This window comes from Lampetra fluviatilis, chromosome 12, assembly GCF_964198595.1.
Source record: "Lampetra fluviatilis chromosome 12, kcLamFluv1.1, whole genome shotgun sequence".
Classification (NCBI taxonomy): domain Eukaryota; kingdom Metazoa; phylum Chordata; class Hyperoartia; order Petromyzontiformes; family Petromyzontidae; genus Lampetra; species Lampetra fluviatilis.
This window is the reverse complement of record NC_136286.1, coordinates 3238330-3262573: the sequence shown is the minus strand read 5'-3', so window position 1 is coordinate 3262573 and position 24244 is coordinate 3238330. Positions and strand designations below refer to the sequence as shown.

The following is a 24244-nucleotide window of genomic DNA, read 5'->3' as shown; positions in this document are numbered from 1 at the left end:
CGGGTTAATAACGGCTGGTTATAACCCGGATTCGAACTCAGAATCGTAGCTCGGTGACTCATGACAGGGCCATAATGAGCTCCCGTCAGAGATCCCCCGGCCCACCATTCATACCGAGGATGATCATTCTCTTTGCTTCGCGTGGCCACGAGAGGGCACTCCAACATTGACTAAATTGACCAAAATCGTCCTGACTCCGCCCAATCTGGTCCGAACTTAGAAACAACTGTTTTTATTTGACCAGGTAATGCGCACTGAGCTATAAAATACTGTATAGCTATTTTTCTGAAGCGAACTGGCCACAAATGATAGCTCAACCAAGTGGCTTATCACGCGGCAATGTATAGCAGCCAAGTGCTCTAAACGCGCGTTGTTGATTTGAAATGTGGAGGGGGGAAATCCAGAGGACCCGGAGAGAAACCCCCACGCGACCGCGGGGAGAGAGACACGCAAACTCCAAATATACAAGCGACACGCAAACTACAAATACCTCGCCTGCTATTACGAGGCGAGGTAGTTAACGTCTCACCACAGTGGCGGCCCAGGATTGAGCCTAAGCCAGTCTCAACATGCTTGAGCCTGCACAGCGCTTGGCCACCGTCATGCACGAGCGGCGTTTGTAGCGTCCGGGGTTATTTGACCATACTCTTAGTTCTTTCGGTAAAGTCACGTAGGTAAAAAAATTAAAATTAATAAACAAATTAATTTGAATTTCAATTTTTTACCTACGTGACTTTTACCGAAAGCAACTAAGAGTATGAATCCTTGCAGTCACGAAAGCTTCAAATCTATAATTATTTGACCATACTTCACCACGCTGGTCGGGGCAGGTTTGGTGAAGGCAGCAGGGAAGGGGGGGGGGGCTCGAGACGTGGGAGCCGGAGCAGTCTCCGCCAAACACTCGTGCAGTGCCCCCTGCCGCTCATTGCGCGTCTCGTACACGGCCCGTGGTCACTCCCACTGGTGGTTGAGTGCCGTCCACCAACACGCCGTCGCGGGTCACGGGGTGGGGAGGATCCTTTGACCATACTTCACCACGCTGGTCAATGCTGTCGCTGCCTTGGCCACCTTGACGTGGTGTGCACCGTGGAAGGCTTCCGCGATGTGGGGGGAAATGTGAGCGCGCCCGGTTACGATCGATGGCGGCGGTTGTGGAGTGTTTCTCTTAAGGGGCCGTCCATAAATGACGTCACGCACCTAGGGGAGGGGGGGGTCAGACATGTGTGACGATGTGTGACGAGGGGGGGGGGGTGAGAAATGTGACGTCACCGTCACATGAAAATGCGCAACTTTAAATATAGACAACACGTTCCACTTAATTAAATAGAATTGTAATAAATGTTTTCACACATTAAATACGCACTACAATGACAATAGTTTAAAGCGATTTGAAGCATGTGTTTTTTTTTTTGGGGGGGGGGGCAGAGCTTTGTGACGTCATATTTGAGGGGGGGTCTGACTTTTTGTGACGCCGTGTGACGATTGGGGTGGGGGGGGTCAAAAATCGTCCAAAATCGCGTGACGTCATTTATGGACGGCCCCTTAATTGTGCTTGTCCACCAGTGCCAACGCAGCGGCAGCAGCAGCTGCAGCATCGGCATCGCTGTTGAAGGCGTCACTCATTTTCAGAGCGGGTGCCATTTTCGCCGATGATACATCAGCAGTGTGTGAAGGCCGCCACATTTGAAACCATGTGGGGTTTGACAGCAGCATGATGATGATGATGGGGGATGAAGCTCCACTGGCTTCACGGGGCCAGCTCCAGTGCGGTATGCCAGCTCTCACTCAAACATTGTGGACACCCAAATCAACACCGCACTTCGTGGCATCATCGGCGGCGCCCTGAGGTCAACCCCACGACCGTGGTCTCCTGCTTTGCCACGGTGGCTAGGAGATGTTCACTACCTCGCCTGGTCTACAGGAGGTCGTGGGTTCGATCCCGACCCTGACGCCTGCTGCTGCTGTATATTTGGAGTTTGCGTGTCTCCCACATCATCATCATCATCACGGTGGGTAGGAGATGTTAACGACCTCGCCTGGTCTACAGGAGTTCGTGGGTTCGATCCCGACCCTGACGCCTGCTGCTGCTGTATATTTGGAGTTTGCGTGTTTTTTTTCTCCCTCCGGGTCTTCCGGGTTTACCCTCCACATTGAGAAACACGAGAATAAAATCCGTCTCTTCTTCAACCCCCTCCCAATGTGTACAGATACTACTGTATGTAGGGTTTGTAGGTATATATGCTTATAAAATAAGTAGATTTTGGGGGGGGGGAGAGTGATATTTCTTTTTGGGGGGGGGGGTCGACAATTGTTGTAAACCTGTTGGATCAACTTTTTACCCCCACATCTGGGGGGTGGGGGGGGTCCACTTTCTATAACTTTTTGATTGAGGCCTTCTGAAAGGCTCTTATAATTTTCTAATTTAGTTGATGGACAAACGGACACGTGGAACGCCGGGCTTTTATAATACAATGCGTTTAAGAGTATTTGGCTGCTAGAAATGTCCAGGTCATAAGCCACTTTCGTTGACTTACCATTTGTGGCCAGGTCGCTTCTGGAAAAGAGCAAAGTAGCTCAGTGGGCCTCACCTGGTAAAAAAATTTAGTTAAATTTCTAGTTTCACATCACTCCCAGGGGGCTACCGTCTGACGTGATGCCGTGACGACCCGGGGAGCATCCGCAAGATTCCGGACACCCGGACACCCATCGCTCTGCCGCTCAAACGTCGCCTACGGGAATCTCGTTGAGGAAGCCGGGCTCCTGTTTCTCACCACGACCGAGGATCTCTCACTCCACCGCGCCGCTCAAACGCGGCGTGGGAGACGCGTGTCCACCTTCCGCAGCAGACGGAGCATCTGAGAATCGCCGAACTGCGACCGTGGTGAAGTCCAAACACATCGGACGCCACCGACGAAATGGCGCCATCATCTGGCGTAATAAGCACCACCTCTCGTGTAGTCACACCGCTGTTGCTACACATCAGCATCGGCCGTACAATGAAGATTGAAATCGGGCGAATTTCGGTTCTGAGAATTGTCAAACATCGGATTGGTTTGAATGCCACGTCTCGATGCAGCAGGGTACGTGGGAAGGCACAAGTGCGCCCGGAGTGTGCACGTCTAAGCATATAACGGTCGCTTGAAGGGATCTCAAAAACGCAGTTCTGTGAAGTCTGCTTCCGCGAGCATCGCCCTGTGCGATGCTCCGCTCACTGCGAGAGTTCCCCGTGGACATTTCTGCGTCCCACGACGCACGCGACGCCGTGGCGCAATCGCAACGAAATTCGGAGCCGCGCACAAAACTCCACACCCAGCACGCGCGCTCATCCTGCACCCTGAACTTTATTGCCAAATCCGTACCGCGTCCAACCGTGCAGCCAACATCACGTCTCGTTTTTAAACTATAAACACGGGAAAGCGAAAAGACTTTACTGCATATTTAACCGTTTACTCTCCAGAGCTTAACACCGCAATATTAAATTGGACACAACACAGACACTTAAAGCCTCGGGAGGGCTCCCAACGTAGGAATGTGGAATTTCCACCACTGGCTCAGAGGTGCCAACAGAGATGAGTTTTGTTTTGTTCTCGCGTCATTGATTAACGTTCGTTTTGATCCCATTGATAAAACATTTTTTTTATGAAACGCACCGACGTCTGCATCACCACCACCACTAACGGAGGGGGAGATGCCCGGGGCGTTACGATGAGTCCCGGGGCCCTTGCGTTGAAATTGTGCATCTGACGTTTTCGGCTTTTGTGGTTCCCCTGCTACGGAAAGCGTTGAACGCATTCACGGAGCGTGACCGGAAACGTTGTGAAGTTGACTCGACGACAAACCAACCTACGACCGCTCTCTCCGTTGGCGTTTGTGGGGTCGCGTCGCATGGGTTGCTCAGCACAATGTCCGACGTTTCGTTCTACGCGCTTCAGGAACCGAATTCAGTTCCCGTTTCGGGCGCGACCCGTGAAAACTATACTCGGCAGTTGTTCTGTGGTCACGTAAATCTCGCATCTTATGGGATTTAAGGGGCCTGCTCATACAGGGGGTAAATGTCGCGAGCAGACGTCCGTCCATGTGGCAATGTGTGTGTGTCTCCTCGTGTGCGTGCAATTACTCATGGCACTCTCTTTATTCCAACAAGCAAAAACTATCTGCATGTGCCGCCCTCTTTTCGTCAATCCTCCGCTGGACGAAGGCCTCCTTCCAGCCACGCCGTGTCGGTCGTGGGGGTTGTTTGAACGCACTTCACCGTGCTGGCCAAAGTCCAAAGTAGGGGGTGAGGAGTTGGTGAAGGCGGGGAGCACAGACCGTGGTGGAAGCAGAGGGGTGGAATCACGCGGTGCTGCCCGCAACGTAGGGCGAGCCCCCACGGCAGCCTTTAACAACCGGGCGTGTGCGACGGGTCACCCGGACGAGCGCTTGCCCAGGCTCAACCCACGTTGGCTCTGGTGATTCCATAAGATTGGTCTAATCGTATATAAAAATATATATATTAATCGTAAGTTATTGTCTTAGCACCTAGTGAACCGTTCAGTCTACAGGAATCCATTGCATGTCGACGATAAATAATAGTAAAGAAGTAGTAATAATAATGTTGTATTGTGTGGAGCTCAACTGACACACCGATAATTAATGATGCAACCGATCACGAATCACGGAGAACGCACTCTGTTGCAGGCTAGCGTGCTTCATGATCAAGTACCCAAAAACAAGAACAACAATAATAATCACAATTAGAACTTGATCTTCACGAACACGCGACAACGCTAAGTGGTTGGGATGTAACGAATCGGTCATCCTCTTCCGATTCGATGAATAGCCACAACTCGATCTAGGCTTGGTTATTTATTTATGCGACTGAGAACCCTACGTCACAGCACTGCATACACAAATCAGAATCAGACGATTCTTGCACTCGCGATTCCACGCGAGACTAGCAATCGATTCGATCAGGCGATTTAATCATTACATCCCTCCCGAGTGGTTTACGTGAACAAAAACAAAACTACGTCACAAACCGTCATTGTACCAGCAACTCAGAGCGGCTAAAAACACAAAATTAAAACGAAACTGAAACGGAGCGTCCCGGCTCGGCCGCGCTCACACCGGGGTCTGCAGGCACCGCGTTCCGCGCCCGCCATTGCCAAACGCGTCAATCATCCCGCTCCGACTCGCGGAATCCGGCTCGGGCTTTTCGTCCCGCCGGCGCCACGGCGCGGCTCCTCGATCGGTGCTCGCCAGAGCCGAGCGGCGCCGGTCTCCACTCTGTCCGTCGTCCGATCCCTTGTCCGTCTCCCCGACCGCGATGGCGGCCTCGCTCGCCGAGCCTCCACCGCTGCTGCTGCTGCCGACGCCGCTGCTCGTGCTGGACGCGGTGCTGCCGACGCTGGAGGCGGTGCTGCCCGACGAAGCGTGGTGACGACGGCCGGCGCTGCCAGCGGCGGCTTCGGCTTCTTCCGTCGCCGCCGTCGCGTCGGTCGCTCCCTTTCCGTCGTGGTGTCCTGGCACGGCGCCCCCCGGGCGTTGCGGCCCACTCACCAGCTTGGGGTCCAGCGACATGGAGCGCGGCCTCCACACGGGCTCCGCGTCGTCGGCGCTCGCCGTCTCGTTTAGCGGGCCGCCGCCTGGCGGTGGCGGTGGCGCCCGGCGCTTCTTGGACCGGAGCGCCGGGCTGCTTGTGTCGCTGTCGGACGTCGAGCTGTCGTAATCCGCCGCCGCCGGAGCCGCCGCCGGAGCCGTCGCCGGCGGGACGTGCCGCCCCCTGCTTGGCGGGCGCTGCAGGGCATTGTGGGAGCTGCCGCTGGTGCTCGGTGCCGCCCCCTCGTCCGTCCGAGTCTCCGGGTCGCTCCTGCTTTCCGCTGGGATCTCGGGGAGGTCGATTCCTACGGACAACATTTTTGCGCATGTTCTTTCAAAACCGGTACGCGTGCGAACGTTTACATTTCGACCATCAACGGAATTGTATCTGTGTATATAAACAATCGACAGAGTCAATACCATCGGTATGTTTTAGCAACGAAAACAAAGGGCCGGTCGGCCGTATTCTCAGCAATGCTTCCATTTCAGAGAAGACACGTTCACGTGAATGCGAGTAACGGGGCAATCGTTCATCGCAGGTAACTGCGCGAGCATTGGCTCGAGGATGCCGTGGGACCCTTCACTGCCCCCTGGGGTCTCGGCTGTGCCACCCTGGCTGCCCCTGGGGCTCGTCGGCGTTTTTGTCAAGGTGCTGACTGAAGATTAGCTCAGCTGTGCTACCATGCGGTGACGGAGGGCCATACGGGCTCGCGAGTCATCTTGGGGGCCAGCGAGACTGTCCTCGCTCATCTGTACTCACTAACCTGTAGTCTCACACCACGTGATGTACTCTCACACCACGTGATGTACTCACACACCACGTGATGTACTGTCACACCACGTGCTGTACTCTGACACCACTTGCTGTACTCACGCATCTGCTCGTAGAGAGAGATTCCCCTGTGGCCCCCGAACGACGGCTGCTTCCTCAGTGCCGAGGCGTCGATCTTCATGAGGCTGCTGCAGCACTGCCTCCACGACTCTGGGAGTGACACGGCAGGAGGGAGGGAGGGTGTTGGGAGGGGGGGTGCGAGGGATGGGGGGGGCACGGGGATCGTGAACGACCGCACGACACAAACGAGAGGAGGCGGTGCGAGTGGCACGGCGAGCGTCATCGGCTCACCGGCGTCCAGCTGGTGCTGCCACAGCGCCTCGAGCCAGCGGTGCGCGTCCCCGGGGCTCGGCGTTGTGAGGGCGTGCGTGCGCCCCGCCCCCGCCTCCACGTTGGTGACGGTGAAGCCCGGCCCACGGTGACGAGACGCGTCCCGCTCCAGCACGCGCAGGCGCGTCTCCTGCGGGCGGGTCGGGTGAGTGGGCGAGAGGGTGAACGAACGAGTGGGTGGGTGAGTGCATGAGTGGGCGAGTGAGCGAGCGCGTGTAGTGGGTGAGAGAATGGGCGACTGACTGAGCGGGCGGTTGAGCGAGCAGGTGAATGGCTGAATGGTCAAACGAGGGGATAGTTGAGCGGGCGGGTGAATGGGTGCAGGAGCGGTGGGGGGATGATTGGGTAGATGAGCGGGTGGACGAGCGGGTGGAATGTCCACCGTTTGGCGTAGCATTCCACTCAAACGTCTCCCCTGTCAGCTGTAGTGTGACGACGTTCAAGCGTCTGCCCGTTCGCCCCGTGGGTTCAACCGGTGACTCCGCGGCTGCTTGCCTTGGTGACGGCGATGCTGAGCAGCGGCGCCCGGCCTTCGTCAAGCGCCGCCCGGCTCGCGTAGGCCGAGAGAGCGCCGGCCCTGAGCGCGGCGTGGAGCGGCGTGGGGGGCCACTCGGCGGGGGGGCCCTGCTGCTGATGCTGCTGCTGCGTCGGTCACGGCCCGGGGGAGAGCGGGGGGGGGGGATCGGGTGGCCGGGACGGGAGAGAGAACGCGTCACAACCAGCGGCCTTCCCGACGGCGGGTTGGACTCCGTAACCCGAACTGGTGGTCGCTTTCGAAGCTCGTCAGTGTGGTGCCATGGTTGCTGAACTGCGGCTCCAGTTAGGGTTGCCACCTGTTCTGGTTTTCCCCAGAGCGTTCGCTGTTTGTTGTACCTCTCCTGGGATATCTGTCCATATTCCCGGTTTTTGTCGGTTTGCGTAATCGTAACGATGCATGGACGTTAGGTTCTCCCCTCTCCCACTATTGTGAGATATTCTCCTTCTGTACCTCAAAGCATCCTAACCAAGCGAAAAAAAAGTCTCGAGCCTGTGCTTGCTCGACGCAGCGATACCGCCATGACAGCACGCACAGGTGTGCTGCTCACAAACAGCACGACTCCCATCATGCCTTGCGTGCATGTCATGTGACCACCACATTGTTTGTATAATACTGTCAGCCTTGTGTAGACCACCAACTCAAGAGAGCTGAAAGTGTGGCCGTCCCTTCAGGAAGCAGTTTCAAGTTTTAGGTTTATTGTGTTGAAACAGGTATGTAAGTTGAACTTCTTTCACGCTATACGTAGCCAACCGTGATAATCGGAGGTAAGAACTCAAGAGGCCAGGTCTCATTTCTCATGAGTGATCGATCTCAGTCACCAAAATAAAACGGTCTCAACAAATAAACTTAACTTCAGCGACAAAGCAAATAAAAATGAGAGAGAAAACAACAGCATCAGAGACCAGTTTCTTTCTTGCTATGGACTCATTAGTGCAGTCATCGTTGTGCGATGACAAACCACAATGCTGCAATTGTGGCCATGCAAGCTAAACTATGGAGCATATAACAAACCCATAGAGACACGTAACATAGCGACTCTGAGAGACCCACAGAGATACATTCAAGATAAGCCACAATACTACGATTGTGGCCATGCAACTCAAACTATGGACCGATAGAGTAAACCACTGTCGTCTGCGCTCCTTCGACGGAGGAGAAGGAACAGCATATAACGAGACAAACTCTCTCTCTGCTGAAGCCCTCTCGGTGTGGCCAGCAGCAGATCCGGCCATCCTGGATATCTGTAAGAAAGAGCTTCATAGCTCATCGGATTCCTCCATCGGATTCCTTATCGGAATCATTGGCTTCCTCCAGTCGAAATAAAGACTGATTCTGACTCTGACAAGCGGGCATTTAGCTCACAAGCATCTCGCTTCTGCCACCGTGCGCAAGAACAGAACGGGATCGTCGTCGGCGTTTTCGCCGCTGACGTGAGGCTGCGATTGGCGGTGACGCCGCCGGTGAGGATCAATCCCGAAACGTCGGCGCCGTCGCGGCAAGGGTCGAGAGCGACGGGCACGGGGAGGATGGGAGAACGAACCTGGAGCGTGAGAGAACCCGACATCCGCACGTCGGTCATGCACAGCGGCTGGGCCACGAGGCGGCAGCAGATGCTCCCGTAGAGCGGTAGCCAGAAGGAGCACTCCTCTGTCGCGGCACAGAGAGACAGACAGAGACGCAGAGAGGGGGTTGAAGATGTTACGGGCGCCCCGATCGTTCTCCCGCTCCCCCCCCATGGCGTCCCCCCTCCCATTGCCATCACGTGGGATGCTCCATTCCAGCTGCGTGGGGGCGGCTCTGCGCAGAGCGCAGTGAACAAAGTCAAGAAGCACCAACTCTGGTCATTGTCGCAGCAGCGGCTTTTGGCTGCTGGCCATCAAACAATGATGGTCACTGCAATCGCGCGCTTTCAGATGTGCTTCTGCGTCTGGAACAGTTTTCCTTCCGGGATTATGAAGCCACAGGAGCTATGCACTTTTAAATCTAATTTGAAAACTAATTTCTTTAAAACTGCTTTAGTGTTTAGCTTGTTGTCCTTCCCCCGCACCTAGCACGGTTGCCTACGTACGGTGCGAAAGAAGTTCAACATACATACAAAGTTCAACGTGATGTCATCAGCTCAGATGGGATGAGCGATGAGGCATTGGTGCACATCTCCCGTTTACAGCCCTGAGCCAGTGGTGGAACTTGCTAACCCCAATGGCAGGGGTGAGCCTCTCCGTAGGACAATCACTGTCCATATCCCCACAAACTGGTAGCTATTTTATTGACTCCAGTGGCATGATGATGGGCGGAAGCTCATTGAGTCAACACCCCCCCCCCCGGCCCAACCAGGATTTGAACTCGGTTGTCAGTGACAGGCAATGTTTGACCATACTTCACCACGCCGGTCAGTGTGGGTTGGTGAGAGGGGTGGAGGGAGGGGGGGTACCCAGGATCGGTTCAGATCTCGTTCAACCCCGGCTTTAGCCGTGTCTGGGGATGGAACGTGGGTGACCAGCTTCACAGCACGGTGGGCTATAACCACCACTGCACCACCACTCCTACATTGTAGCTAAGAGACACATAGTGGGGTTGGTGAGGTGGGGGATTGGGGGAGTGGGGGGGTCATCACAGTTTGGATATTTCATGGAACAGCATTATGGAAAGAAAAAAAACAGAAACGAAAGTTTCGTTTAATTGGCTGAAAAAAGGAAAGGATGAGACAAGGTCAGGAGAGAGAGAGGGGAGAGAGAGGGGAGGGGAGAGAGAGGGGAGAGAGAGAGGGGAGGGGAGAGAGAGAGGGGAGAGAGGGGGGGGAGGGGAGAGGGGAGAGAGAGGGGGGGGAGAGGAACAGAGAGGAGCGTGGGGAGTGCGGAAGTGAGAGGCAGAGGAGATGAGAGAGGGGGTGACAGTGGCTCAGGATGATGGGAGCGAGAGATGAGATGGAATGAGAGCGACTCATGCGGTGGCTGTGACTCATGCCTCGGGCTACAAACACCCCTTTGCTCCTAGTGAAACGAGTGGGTGTTTGCAAACCGAACAATTGAAAAACGAAGGCAGTGGTTACATCATGGCTTGTCGTCACCAGACGGATGTGGGCCGGATGTTCAAAATCCTTAAAGCTGCTTCCAACTTTGATGGCGTTCTTTTATCGCCAATCTGTTATCATCATCATCACCACCACGTCCCTCATTTGTAATCCCCATTAACAATCCTATTCAATATTTTGTTCCCTGAATTTCAATTAATGGGATTACAATTTATTCTCGTATGACAAATAGTTCAGTGTATGCTTGTAAAACGATTTAAGTTAAACGGAACTATTTTTTATTCTTTTACCAGGTAAGACCCACTGATCTATGTAGCTCTTTTTCAAAAGCTACCTGGCCACAAATGATGTGGATATTTATAGCAGCCAAATACTGTAAACGCATGTTGATTCTAAATGTGGAGGGAAAACCCGGAGCACCCGGAGAAAAATCCACGTGACCACGGAGAGGGAGACACGCCAACTCCAAATATACAGGTGTCAGGGTCGGGATGGAACCCACGACCTCTTGAATATCAGGCGAGGCACTTAATATCTCGCCACCATGGCGCCCTACTCGCTCGAAGCATTGATAAGATGTGGGCCAGATCACGGAAGTTAAATGTGTGTCATGAACCCTTCTACCACGTGACACGGCCAATGGATAATTTGTCACGCGATGAATAAACCTGCCAAGTATTACTCTTTGGTTCTTTCGGTAAAGTGAGAGGGGTGGGGGGGTAGAGAAATTAGCATGCCCCCCTCTCTCTCTATTTAAGGCCTCGACACAGAGGCGTTGTTTCTCTGTGAGTCTATGTTGTGTGTCTCTCTCTGTGTGTCTGTTATCTCTCTCTGCTTATGTGTCTGTCTATGTGTCTCCGTGTCTGTGTTTGTCTCTCTCTCAAATGTAGCAATCTTTGGAAGAACGTAATAAACCAGGTAGGGTGTTGACTGTTATGTTAGCCGACTCTCTGTGTTATATTGCATTATATTTATAAGGTTAGTAGGTCTGTTTTCTCTTTCATTTGTACCTGATGACGGTTGATTGTGTTGCAATCGAAACGTCGTATTCTATTATTTAATTTATTTTCTTTCTACGTGACTTTACCGAAAGAAACAAAGAGTAATTACTGCAGTCACGAAAGCTCCAAATCAAGTTTGTGCCAGGTGTTACTGCTTCATCAGCACCGGTCGGGTTGTTGTTGGAGCGCAACCCAGAAGCAGTTAACAATTGGGTAACGGATGCTTCTCTGGTAGGTACAGAAGCAGTTAACAATTGGGTAACGGATGCTTCTCTGGTAGGTACAGAAGTAGTTAACAATTGGGTAACGGATGCTTCTCTGGTAATTACAACCAGCATCACCAGGCTGTTGGCAGAATTGTGAAAATGTCCTCAGGTCTTGTGCGCCCACAACGGAGCAGGAAGTGGTTCCAGGAGGTTCGTCATTTTGTCCAATAAACACGATGAAGGATGCAGGGTAATGAGTTTCACATCTAACTTAAGCCACACGTGATGGATTCTGTCCACGTGGTGGGAGCCGTCCACATAGCGGTTTCCTTCCACGTGATGGAGTTTGTGTTTGCTCCCCCTGTTGTGCGCGGGTTTTCTCAGAGTTCTCCAGTTTCCTCCCATTGCTAAACAACAACAACAACTGCCGCCATTCGCCACTAAGTAGCGGTGACGTCACCGTGGAGCCTGTGCAAGGCCACGTGCACCTTGAGGTCACGTGAAGTGTTGAAGGCTTACTGTGCTGGAGGTCATGGGACATACTCAGGTGCCATGGGTTGACTGACTGAGATGACTGGCAGATGCACCAGCTTTGTTCCCCTCCTGTCAACTTTCTGCATTTTAGCTACCCGGCTCTGCGCTCGTTGCGAGCATTAGCTACTCTGCCCTCCGTTGTTGTTGGAGGGCGATTGCCTCCAACTGTCCAGGAGCGTACTTCACGAGCCTCGTCCATAAAGGCCGATCTTGACACCGGTCATTGGCAAATCCACTCAGCTCCACATCCTCCTGTACCAGCCCATGTTACACCCATTTAGCCCCCTCTATCTGGCCAAACAGAAGTCGCTTGGGCATAACTAAACAAAGATCCCCCGTGTAGCCTGTAACAGACTGTTGGGGCAAGTGCTGTTATTGACCGCCTATGAAGGCCGGCACGGCACACGAGGGGGTGGGGGCTAACACCACGCCCGGCCGCCTTTGTCTCCCCAGTGGTGACATTTACACATTGCACCAGGTACTAATTTGAGGCTGAGTGGACCTAGAGGAGGCCCATGACCTGTTCAGATAATGGTCACTGGTGTTGGCCGTGAGCAGGGAATCGAACTTGGGCGGCCGGGTTTGCAGCGCAGCGCTAAACCCACACACACACACGCACACACACACGCACACACACACGCACACACACACACACCCGATGTAACTGGTGAAGGCCAAAACATTCCACCGCTGCAAGATTACCTGCACATGACTCAACTGGGATTTACTCATGGCATCAGCATCGACCTCCCCCCTCCTACTGCAAAAGAAATAAAAATACTTGGCAGCACCCTCCTGAAAATGAGTCTTGAGACTCAGCGAGGCTTCCCCCGGGTCAATAAGCGTGACAAAAAAATAATCAAGTAACACAAGAGGGCCCTCACACTTCAAGAGCAGCTTTGATCAAATAATTACAAGCCGCTGCCGTGCCAACGCATTTGATGTTTGACATTTCAATCTCACTCCAGCGGAATGAAATGCCCCTTTGAAGCCGGGCGGAAGCTCATCGAGGTAACGAGGCAGCGCTCTCTGTCCGAGGCAGAAGCGACTCAAATCCTTCGCCTAACTCCTCATCGCACAAGCCCCCACATCCCCCATAGCCCCTCCGCCCCGCTGCCCGTCCACAAAACCCCCCACGCGTAACGGCGCATCCGCTCGTCCGTTAAAATCCATTCCCTTGCTCGCGATATCCTTACAGTGAATTCTGGGCTTCAGAGTCGATTAGTTAATGTTTGTAGGAATTATATTGAGAGTGTGGGTTACCCCCTACCAGAGGTGTGGACTCGAGTCATGTGACTTGGACTCGAGTCAGACTCGAGTCATGAATTTGATGACTTGCGACTCGACTTGGACTTGCATAACAATGACTTTGTCCCACCTATGAGATGTGGACTCGAGTCATGTGACTTGGACTCGAGTCAGACTCGAGTCATGAATTTGATGACTTGCGACTCGACTTGGACTTGCATAACAATGACTTTGTCCCACCTCTGCCCCCTACCTCCCCCCTCCCCCAGAGAGCGTCTGGAAGAGTAGGCCAAAAACACCCTCTACAGGGGATCTCTGTCTCGAGCTCCCTGTAGTGGAGGCCTTTCCGCCAGCAGTGGCGTGAGCAGGGGATTGCAGGGCTGCACCTTTAACACGTTTTGCTAAATCTTACGTTTGGGCTCAGGGAGTGAGCCCAAACAATGTGGTAACAAAACGAGAAGCGACGCGGGTGAGACTAGAATCGATACTGCAACTCTCTCAAATCTCGACGAGTAATTCAATCTCGGGGTGGAGGGGAGGGGTGGAGGGGAGGGGGTGGAGGGGAGGGGTGGAGGGGAGGGGTGGAGGGGAGGGGTGGAGGGGAGGGGTGGAGGGGAGGGGGTGGAGGGGAGGGGTGGAGGGGAGGGGTGGAGGGGAGGGGTGGAGGGGAGGGGTGGAGGGGAGGGGGTGGAGGGGAGGGGGTGGAGGGGAGGGGTGGAGGGGAGGGGTGGAGGGGAGGGGGTGGAGGAGGTTGCTGGGGTTGGGTAGTCAATCATTATGCGTCGAGCGAGAATGTTTAATTGTCATGGGAACAACCGAACGAGACTCGTGTTCTCCCAAAGACCCTATGATATCATCATCATTGGCCACAACTCATTCAACCCCCAATCTCACCCCCCCCCTCCCGCCCCCCGCCCCCTACAACCCCCACGGGGGTCGTGACCCCTTAGCGGGGCCAGCAGGAAGAGGCCCTTCTCTGGGTTGTAGGCGCTCTCCGCTGAGGAGAGAGTGAGACGCGCGGGAGGGTCTGGCGCTCACCCGCCGAAAACCCCAATAATGGCGCACCAACAAATCCCAAACAGATTTAGGATTCAGCAGCAGTAGCAGCAAGCAGCAGCAGTGTCAAGCCTCGCGAAACCCCAGACTGCGCGGATACGTTTTCCTGCTTCGGCAACATTTTTTAAAAATATAAAATGATGCAGTGCTTTTTAAATTGGGTGGGACAAAAAAATCCTAACATGCACTTTGTAGTGCCAATCGCAAAGACGTCGTTGCGACTCTTGAGAAGAGTGCTGGAGATTGGGAGACGTGGTGAGTTGCGAGAAGGGACGATGTCCGATAATGACGATGGAATGGCAGTCAAGATGGAGGTGGCGGAGGAGAAACGCGCTGGAGGGAATGTCCGACGGTTCGACGGGCAGACGGAGCGTTGAGATCAGCTTGTGCGCAGGTCGCCGGTAGATTATTATTATCGTGGCATTGTGAGAGATGGGCGACGGTTCGTGGGAAGCCGTTGCCACCCAGCGGCAGAAGACTGACCACTGCCGATGGTGAACGTTCGACGCAATCTGGTGAGGGAATGTCGTCGACATGAAGTCGGCGGCGTCTCTCTTTTTAACCCGAGCTCTGCGAGAGTCAGAGGCTGCTCGCTCGCTCGCACGCGGAGAGGGAGGCTGGGTGCTGGTGCACTGGGGAGGGAGCTCTGGCCGTGTGAGATGACTCGCCAGCCAGCGGCCCCCCGCCCGCCCCCCATCGGTAACAAGAGATGGAGCGAGTGTGCAGCCTGGCGCGTTTCTGACGCCACACTTGCCGTGGCGTGACCCTCCGCCCTCCTGCGCCGCAAGCCAGACCGACCCCCTCCCCCACCGCAGCCAGCGCCACTGTAACCACCGCTGCTGGGCTCATATCCGTGTTTATGATCGTGGACATTTTATTATCTTCGGGACATCGACGACGATGATGAACCATGTGCTCTGCACTTGAAAGGAAACCCACGCATCGTCAAGGCCGCTCGCTGCTCTCCGCTTCACGCACGGCATTTCCCATCAGCCCCTCACCGCCGTCGCCAGGCCCCTGGTCTTGTGGTGAACCGAATTAGCGTCCGCTCAGTGCCAGCGTGCGAGTAGGCGGGCCGTGTGACCGAGGGAGAGGGGATGAAGGCAGTGCCGGATGAAGGTAGTGCGGGGCCTGTTGCGTTTGTTATAAAGTGGCCCTAAATTAAAAAAACACGCATAAATATTAAAACACTAAATTTTTTACTTGCATAGAAAAGTATTTGTATTTTTTCTTTTGCTATACAGCCAGATAATACTACAAATCGCTAACCTTAAACACCCAATCGTTCGTAAAAGTCGAAGGCAGTATAGTACTATAGTAATAGAGCAAGTGCAGAATCACTGAACCGGAATTGATAGCTTGAAAGCATTTAGCGCGGGCCCTTGAAAGTGCGGGGCTCTTTAAAGTGCGGGGCCCGTAGCTACATTTGTAGCTACTTTTGCTACTAGGATAATCCGGCACTGGATGAAGGTGGACGGGATGGCGGTGCGGTGGGGGGGGGCGACGTGAGGGAAGGCGCTCACCTGTGGCCGTGATGGTGAGGTCGTGCGTGCGGAAGCCGTCCTGGGCGTCGTCGAGGGTGAGGGAGGTGTGGGCGAGGAGGTGATACTTGGGCCCGCTGAGAGAGACGGAAGACAGAAAACGAGGAAGATAAACGACTCGCGACATTCGCGAAGAGAGGTGAAAAAATTAGTTTTGTTTTTCTACCTCGATGAATCGTTCTCGTGACGCAGGTTGGAGACGAGGTGTTAATCGAGATTACGGCTCGGGCTTTGTAGAACTTAACATTGCTTCTCTGCTCAAATGGGCATTGGGTTATCGTCCTAGCAGCGATCCCGTGAGTTGTCGCGATTCGTGGTCGCGATTCAACTCAAGAATCGATTCTTTTTGTCTCATCTTTACCGTCTCAGTTTTTTTTCTGATCTTTGGATATGAAAAAAAAACACCCCACGAGCACATAATTTGTTTACATTGGAAATGTTCAACTACAACCCACACGATTCGATGGTGAGCCTAAGTTTCGATTTTATAAGCAACAACCCATCAAGGCATGGGTTGGCAAAAAAAATAACAAAGAGCCGATGCTTGACGAGCCGCAATGCGAAGACGAGACGTCGGTCCTTAATAAGTAACGCCAACGAAGCAGTCCTTCAAGAGCCGCACGCAGATTGCCGACCCCTGCATTAACGGGACGGCTCAAGTCGCAGTTGCACAGTCGTCAGAGGCTCTGTCAGACATGCTGAGTTGGCTGGGTCGGACCGCTTTCAGATTTTTTTGCACCAGTTCAGAATGTTCTGGCTTCATGTCCGTACGTATGTTGAACTTCTTTCACACCGTACGTAGCCAACCGTGCTAATCGGAGGTGCGGGAAGAAGGACAGCGAACTAAACAAAAAAAGCGGTTTGGAAGAAACGAGTCCACGTGTTATGCATGCTCGACTTGTGATACGAGTCAAGAGTGGCGGGGGCAAGGGGGCTACCACCCGTCCTGGTGGCGGTGGCCTCACCTGACCACGGTGGTGACGGGCGGCGAGGTAGCGGCGGCGGTGCCGGAGGCTGGCGCGTCCCCTCGAGGCGACGTGTCCAGGGCGGCCCGGGCCCTGCGCCCGGCCGAGCGGCCCAGCGAGCCGCTGATCCGCCCGGCGAGACCCCTGGCCCCCACCTGGGTGCCGGCCGAGCCGCCTCCCACTCGGCACGAGTCTTCGGCCGCGCAGCAGCTGTAGACCTCCACGCGCAGGCGGAACGAGGGGCTCGCCTCGCGGCTGCACGCGACGGACAGACGGACAGACGGGGGCAATGGCAAATTGGTTGTGATAATTCGTAACATTGCACTTGATTGTCAATGAACCATTGGGTCGATTCGTGCCGTTGAGTAAGCTGTTTTAACTATGAGCTGCTCCTCACTCGTTCGGGGGTCAGTGCCGAACGTAATCACCGATTACAAAGCGATTACAATTTCAACAGATGAGTTCATCCCATTGTTTTGTAGATAAAGCAACACACACTCTGTATGTTTTGTCTAATTTACACGCTTAACATGATCCGTTTTTGTTTCTGTTTAATCCGGGCTGTCCCCCACCCCACTCCTGCCCCCACCACATTACCCCGGAAAGAATTGGCGGTTAACCGCACTAAAAAAAGGACATTTTAGGGAATTAATTGCCAGCAATCATCATCATCATCAACGGCAATGGTTGCTCCACCCTTTTTCTATTTGTAAAAGATTACTAAATCTGATCGCTGCCGCCCCTGGTGGGCAACTGGGATGGCAGCTTCCAATCAGACCACAGACGGGTCACATGACTACCCGGGGTTGTGTGCTCCAATCAGACGTTCACCACTAGACGCTTGTCTACTCTATGCCATTGCCATGCCAAGTTGCCCTCGTTGCTCGCTCTAAATGCGTTTCCCGTGACAAAATTCCGGCGGCTATTGCCGTAAAATGTTTTCCCTAATGCTTCTAGCGTGGCAATACTCGGATCCTCTGTATAACCTCAACAGACTTTTGGGGGCAAGTGCTGTTAGCGAGCGACTATGAAGGCTGGCACAGCGGGGAAGAGGGTGGCCAACACCACGCCACTCCCCGGTGACGATGTTTAAACACCGCACAAGATACAAATTTGAGGCTGAGTCGACCTGGGGGAGGCCAAGGTACCGGTTTAGATAATCGTCATTGACGTTGGCGTGGCCGTGAGCGGGAAACGAACTCGGGTCGCCGGGTTCGTTAGCGCACGACGCTTACCGCTGCACCACGCTCACACACGTGTCGCACACACACAGACACACACACGCGCTCACTTGCGCACCGCGCGGCAAAGCCGGCCTCTCCCTTTCATCTCGTGCAACTATAAATATCGCTGTGCAGGCACTTCAAAAGATACCAACTCTCCCCCACTGTTGTGGTAAAAAAAAAAAAGTACATTTTAATATCGAGCAACGTGCTTTTCATTTCGAGAGTATTAATGTTTAGCGTAGGTTTTCGTCCCGGTGGGGGTGGCGAGTTATTCTCGCGAGATTTGATTGAACACGTGTGAGGATCGGGCGTCGGGGCGAGATTATATTTTTTCCCGCCGTCTCAAGCCAAGGAAGATTTTCTTTTTCCCAGATCAGGCCGCTGAGCTCAGAGCGGGAACAAAATCGACCTCCTCGTTCGCGGCGCTGCTGCGACGCGCACTCAGCGACGGCCGTCAGCCTGGATCCCAGCGCGGAAGAGAAACAAAAAACCGGCGGAACGGACCCTCGACGAAATGGAACGCGTCCGTGGGGCATCGTCCCCGGCAGAGGGATGGAGCGATGGAATAGTCTCGCGACGGATCGCAGAAAAACCGAGAGGCGGTGGCGGAGACCTCGGGGGAGGCCTTCACATTGCCAGCGGGTTGATCACGGCCGACGGTTACGACGGCGGGCGGGAGACGGTACTCTCTCGTCGCGGTGGCTCTCCATCCGGCCGGGCGTTCCTCGCGTCACCTTCGTCACAACCAAGACCGTCACCCGGGCGAAGTGGACGTCGTCGACTCGAACGGAGATATGATCAGAATAGGAGCCGTGATGGGGGAAACGTGTGGGGTATTTGTAGGTTCATTGGGGGTTGCAAATATTTGCGGGGGTGCACACGTGGATCTCGTGGTAGGGGTCCACACGTGGCTTTGCGAGAGGGGGGCGGGGCGACTTACAAGACGGCGGGAGCCTCGAAGCACACGTCCGTGACGGAGCGGTCGACCAGGACCATCTCCGTGTCGACGATCTCGGAGCCGAGACGCAGCAGGCAAAACACGGCGTGCCGCGGAGACTCTGCCGCACGCGGACACAGACAAAGATCCCCCGCGTAGCCTTCATCAGACAGCTGGGGCAAGTGCAGTTTGCGAGGATCTATTAATGCACTGCCGAGGTCACGGTCCGAATTTCGCCAACTTTTGTGACCAATCTTATCCAAACCAATCGTAGGTACTGCATCGTCTCAGATGATCATGATCCATTGATATTTATATGACGACGTTAACCCCTCTCTGGTCTTCGCACATGATGAGCTCACAGTGATGACATCACCATTGCTCTTTTTAAGACTGAATCAGGAGGATTTCTTCACAATTCTAGCTAATCGCCTGATGAAGCTGGTTGTAATCCCCAGTGAAACGTCGTACTCAAATTGTAAATGTCGTGGGTTTGCTCTCCAAACACACCGGTGTGCCGAAGTAGTAACTAATTGGCACGCTTTGTTCACGTGACAAACCTTACTAACGACACATTTATATTCACGCGATCTAACCCAAAAAAAACCCCTTAGTTGTGGATTTAAAAAATCACACCGCAGATTTGTCGTTTGGGAAAACAAATTACAACATCGCCCTCTACTGAGACACGACTGCAGCCCCGCGTCTGCGAAACACCGCAGCGCCTTCCCTCGTGACGATTGCCTTGCGCTGCGAGAACGATAGCGCCAATACAAATATACTCGCGATGTCAATGTTGGGAAGAAGACCAGCAGCGCTGTGCACGAGCGGCCTTGTGTGGCTAGCACAACGCCCGGCCGTCTTGGTCGTTACCTTCCCAGTGCCGATGTTCACGCAGCACACCGGGTGTAGGCCCAGGACTGGTCTAACATCGCCCGCCACTGATATAAATGTATGGCTGCATGTACGGTGAACTTCTTTTGCACTGTACGTAGCCAACCGTGCTAATCGGAGGTGCGGGGGAAGGATGATAAAATAAAAATGATGACCTTTTTTGGGTACTGGAAAAGTGTCCCGGATAGTTTGAGGATCACTGGTGAGATTTTACTTTAAAAATAAAAATTTTAATAGTATATGCGTAGTTTGTCTCTTAATTGTGATTCTTGAATATGTTATTGTTAGTTTTAATGTGAGGTTAGTGACATTTAGCCTCAGGCCGCGCTCCGGTTGGCTGGCTGGCTGGCTGGCTGAAAAAACAAAACAATCGAAATGAAAACTCACCGCCCTTGTTCTTGAAGTGTTGCGTGTCCTTCCACATCAACGGAATTCGGATATCTGTTGGGACACAGAAAAATTAAACCCAAATAAACCCCTCAACTCTCCCAGGTTACACGTGAACTCTATTTAGAGCATTAGGCTGCTGTTATAAATTTCCACTTGATAGGCTACTTTGTTGAGCTATCATTTGTGGCCAGGTCGATTCTGAAAAAGAGCTGAATAGCACGGTGGGGCCTTTATCCGGTAAAATAAAAAATCGGTCAGTTTTAGTTTATGAACTCAACCATGAGCTCCGCAGCGATTACTGTCACGAAATTGGGACCGCACGCGTCACGGCTGGAAGGTGACGATCGCCGGTGGTCGAGACTAACGACCGAGCGGAGGTCAAAGGTGGGAAAACCGTTTCCGAGCACGTCAACCGCGGAGACGGAGCGACGAAATTAGCTCTCGCGTGCAGCGCCGTGGCCAGGAGTCGGCAACCCGTCACGTGGGCAGACATTTATATATATATGTAAACATTCTTAAACATAATTTAACATAAAGATTATTGTTTAAATATGGCAGGCGATGGGTCACTATGGAATGTCTTGGCGACGACAAAATGTACAACAAGTCAAACTGTATTGTTGAAGAATAACCAAGGGGGGAAATAAACTAAACAGACGCGGTTTATTCCTTCTTTTGCAGAATGTGTTTGTCGTCTGCTGCAAAGCTGCCATGTTTGTGTACAGGTAGCTCGGCGTGTGATGCGGCTCGCAAACTACTTTGGTCAAAGGCAAAAACAATGGCTCTTCTTCTTCTTCGAAAGGTTGCCGACCCCCAAAGCTCGACGGACCGTTGCATCGCGAGGCCGTGAGAGGTGGCGACGGCAGTGGAGAGATCACGATCGATCGTGATGACTACAAAGTATATTACTATTATCATAGACCCAGCAGCGGCGCGGCTCACAGCTGTTCGCACCTGTGATGGCGACGGTGCCTGTGCAGGAAACTCTCTCCTGGGGGCCCCCGTCCGATGACCTGGACAGGAGGAAGAGACGTGGAGTGAAGGGGGGTGGGGAGGAAGGGCAATTTGAAGAGTGCGGTTGGCTACGTACGATGCGAAAGAAGTTCAACACACATACATTCGGTATGTGCGGACGTACAGAGACGTTTCTGTGTGATGTCGCGTGGTTTCTGCATGGGGTCCGGTACCCGCAGGGTAACCCCTTCCAGTGGGTACCCACGGATGCTTCCAGAGTGTAGCCGTGCCCCTGGGCACGGGGCGATGTTTGTCAAAGGGAGCAAAACGCAAATTGAAAGACACGCCACTATTTTCGTCCCAATATTTTGCGGGTGTCTTTTAGCCTTACCTCACAGTGCCCGTGGCCCTGCCTACGTCTACAAAGCAGTCGGGGGGCAGGGGGCCTTCATCCAGCAGTGGATCGATAAAGGGCTGTAGGTTACGCAGCAGTATTTATCCCGAACGCCGTCGCAACGTTGTGACAGTAGCTCACGAGTCCATCCTGGACGTCGCCGTAAATCCGCTTATTCCGGGTCGTTTAGAAACGAGTGACCGTGGCAATTGCAATCCTTCTGTAATCCCATTAACGGCGCTAATTATAGCAACGCATTTGCTTAATTGTGGATAAATGGGCCCCGCCATGAGCAGATCAGCAGGAGAGCTGAAGGGACGTCATTTGTGGAGACTGAGTGAAGACTGGGAGTTGTCTGCCGAGAAATAAATTGTATTCCTTTATCCCCGATCGTTCTTTATGCATTTCAAATATCAGACACCCACTTGTGTCGGACCTTGCGAAATTCACGTGCGAGTGGCAGGTCTCTCTCTGCCAACGCAAGAGTTGGCTGCGGCGCGCGCCGTGAGCGGGGCGGCCCCAGCGGCGTGCGCAAGCGGACGAGCCCAATGAGCGCAAGATCGATCGATCAATCGATCGATCGATCGAGCTTCCCGAGCGGTTTTGAATCGCGAGCGCCGGCCGACAGGGCGGGGGGGGGTCTTGCACCGACCTGCGCTGAGCGCGCCGCAGCACCTGCGCCTCCTGGCGCCGCTGCAGCTCGGCCATGCACGCCAGGACGCGCGCGTCGCACACCAGGAGGCTGCGCGCCGCGTCCAGCGCCTGCTCGGCCCGCGAGCACGCCGCCAGCAGCCGGCACGCGCCCTCGCGCACGCGCATCTCCCGCTCGATGCGCGCCTGCAGCCCCGCGTCCTGTCGACGACACGCACGGCACACGGCACACGACATGCACGGCACACGGCACACGGAGGGGCGTTAGAGCAGACGTCAAAACCGAAAAGTTCAAGGTTGGGAGGTCGTCCATGACTGCGACAGGCAACACACAAAGACAAAGGTCCCCCCCCGTACAGCCTTCAACGCACTCTTGGGGAAAATGTTGTTAGCGGGCACCTAATAAGGCTGGCATAGCACACAAGGAGGCGGGTGACCAGCAACACGCCCGGCCGCCTTTGTCTCCCTAGTGTTGATGTTTATACACATGTGCCGGTTACTTATTTTAAGGCTGAGTCAACCTAAAGGCAGCGCAGGGGCAGGCTCAAATATTCGCCACTGTTATCGGTCGTGAGCGGGAATCGAGCGTTGTTCACTGGGTTCATAGCGCAGTGCGGTAACCACTGCGCCACCGCTCCCCACACATGATGATGATGGTGGTGAGAGATGGCGGCGATGGTGGTGATGATGGTGGTGGTGGTTACGACGATGACGACGTGTGTTCTGCCGGTGGATCCGACCCAGCGACGAAAACTCAAGATGCCGCGAAGCTGTCGTAAGCGGTGGAGCTGCGCTAAGCGCCGCTAATCCAAGCGGCGTGGGGTCCCTCTCAGCCCGGATTCCGGGGCAAGCCACGCGAACCCACGCTCGCTAACCCCCCACCCCACCCCCCCGCCAATCCTCCACGTAACCAAACCGCCCAGCCCCCGTCACCCCCCACCGAACCACCCCGCCCACAATAAGACGATGGCTCAAGGATAGTTGTGGGCCGGGACGGAAAGAGTCATTGGTGTATCGTCGCCAAACATTTTGGAGGGGCGGGCGGTGGGGGCTTAGGAGAAGTGCAAGGAGGGAGGATGGCGCGAGCACCGTGTTGGCGAGATGTTAACTACCTCGCCTGGTGTGCAGGAGGTCGGGTGTTCGATGCCGACCCAGACGCCTGCTGTATATTTGGAGTTTGCGTGTCTCTCTCCCCGTGGCCGTGTGAATTTTTTTCTCAGGGTCCTCCGGTTTAACCGTCCACATATAGAAATGTGCGTTTGGAGTACTTCGATTAATTGGCCGCTATATGTTTTCACATGATAAGACACTTCGTTGAGCAATCGTTTGTGGCCAAGTTGCTTCTGAAAAAGAAGCTAATAAGCTCAGTGGGCCTTACCTGTAAAATACATATTTTGTATGTGATTTGTTTACCTTTCCTATACTTTGCACTCCTATCTTGTTTTTGTATCGTTGTTGTAACTCTCTGACCCGCCCCGACTGGACATCTGAGTAAAAAAGAGCTTCATAGCTCATCGGATTCCTCAGTGGGAGGCTTCACGCCCCGCTTTGTTCCCCTGGTAGCGAATCCGCGCATTACGGCGCCCTCCGTGGGAATTTCAACCGGAAGCGGCTGTGTTCATCCCTTGGGATCGCCGCACCCGAATAGCAGCGACCACCAACCCGACCACAAAGCGTCTCCAAAACCACGCTTCACCATTAACACTGGTCTCAGAAACATGCACACAAGGCGGACGTTTCGGGCAATGGCCCTTCTACAGAGAGGAAAGAATGCAGACAGCCAGAGAGATTTCACCGAGAACGTGAGGTCGTGTAAAATGAACGTGGTTGCATCGCAAGAGCGTGAGAGGCCGTCATCCAGCAGTTGATAGATCACGGCTGACGACGACGACGATGATGACGATGATGACGATGATAATGATGATGAAGCCTTGGC

At 53.9% G+C, this 24244-nt stretch overlaps 1 protein-coding gene across 3 annotated transcripts in view; it reads right to left on the bottom strand.

The window, feature by feature from the left end:
* Positions 1 to 3322: 3322 nt before the first annotated feature.
* The window catches only part of RTKN (rhotekin), a 46934-nt gene continuing 26012 nt past the window's right edge, over positions 3323 to 24244 (bottom strand). For 2 of the 3 annotated variants that reach the window (XM_078861371.1, XM_078861373.1), the window contains 11 exons: positions 22310 to 22509; positions 21264 to 21322; positions 20307 to 20360; positions 19029 to 19146; positions 16863 to 17117; positions 15880 to 15974; positions 8821 to 8927; positions 7238 to 7384; positions 6704 to 6872; positions 6455 to 6562; positions 3323 to 5885 (listed from right to left, as the gene is read on the bottom strand). In XM_078861371.1, the coding sequence (XP_078717497.1) occupies positions 5104 to 5885; positions 6455 to 6562; positions 6704 to 6872; positions 7238 to 7384; positions 8821 to 8927; positions 15880 to 15974; positions 16863 to 17117; positions 19029 to 19146; positions 20307 to 20360; positions 21264 to 21322; positions 22310 to 22509 (2094 nt within the window). In that variant the 3' untranslated portion in view covers positions 3323 to 5103. The remainder of the gene's footprint in view (positions 5886 to 6454; positions 6563 to 6703; positions 6873 to 7237; positions 7385 to 8820; positions 8928 to 15879; positions 15975 to 16862; positions 17118 to 19028; positions 19147 to 20306; positions 20361 to 21263; positions 21323 to 22309; positions 22510 to 24244) is intronic. The other variant, XM_078861372.1, reaches the window with a different exon arrangement.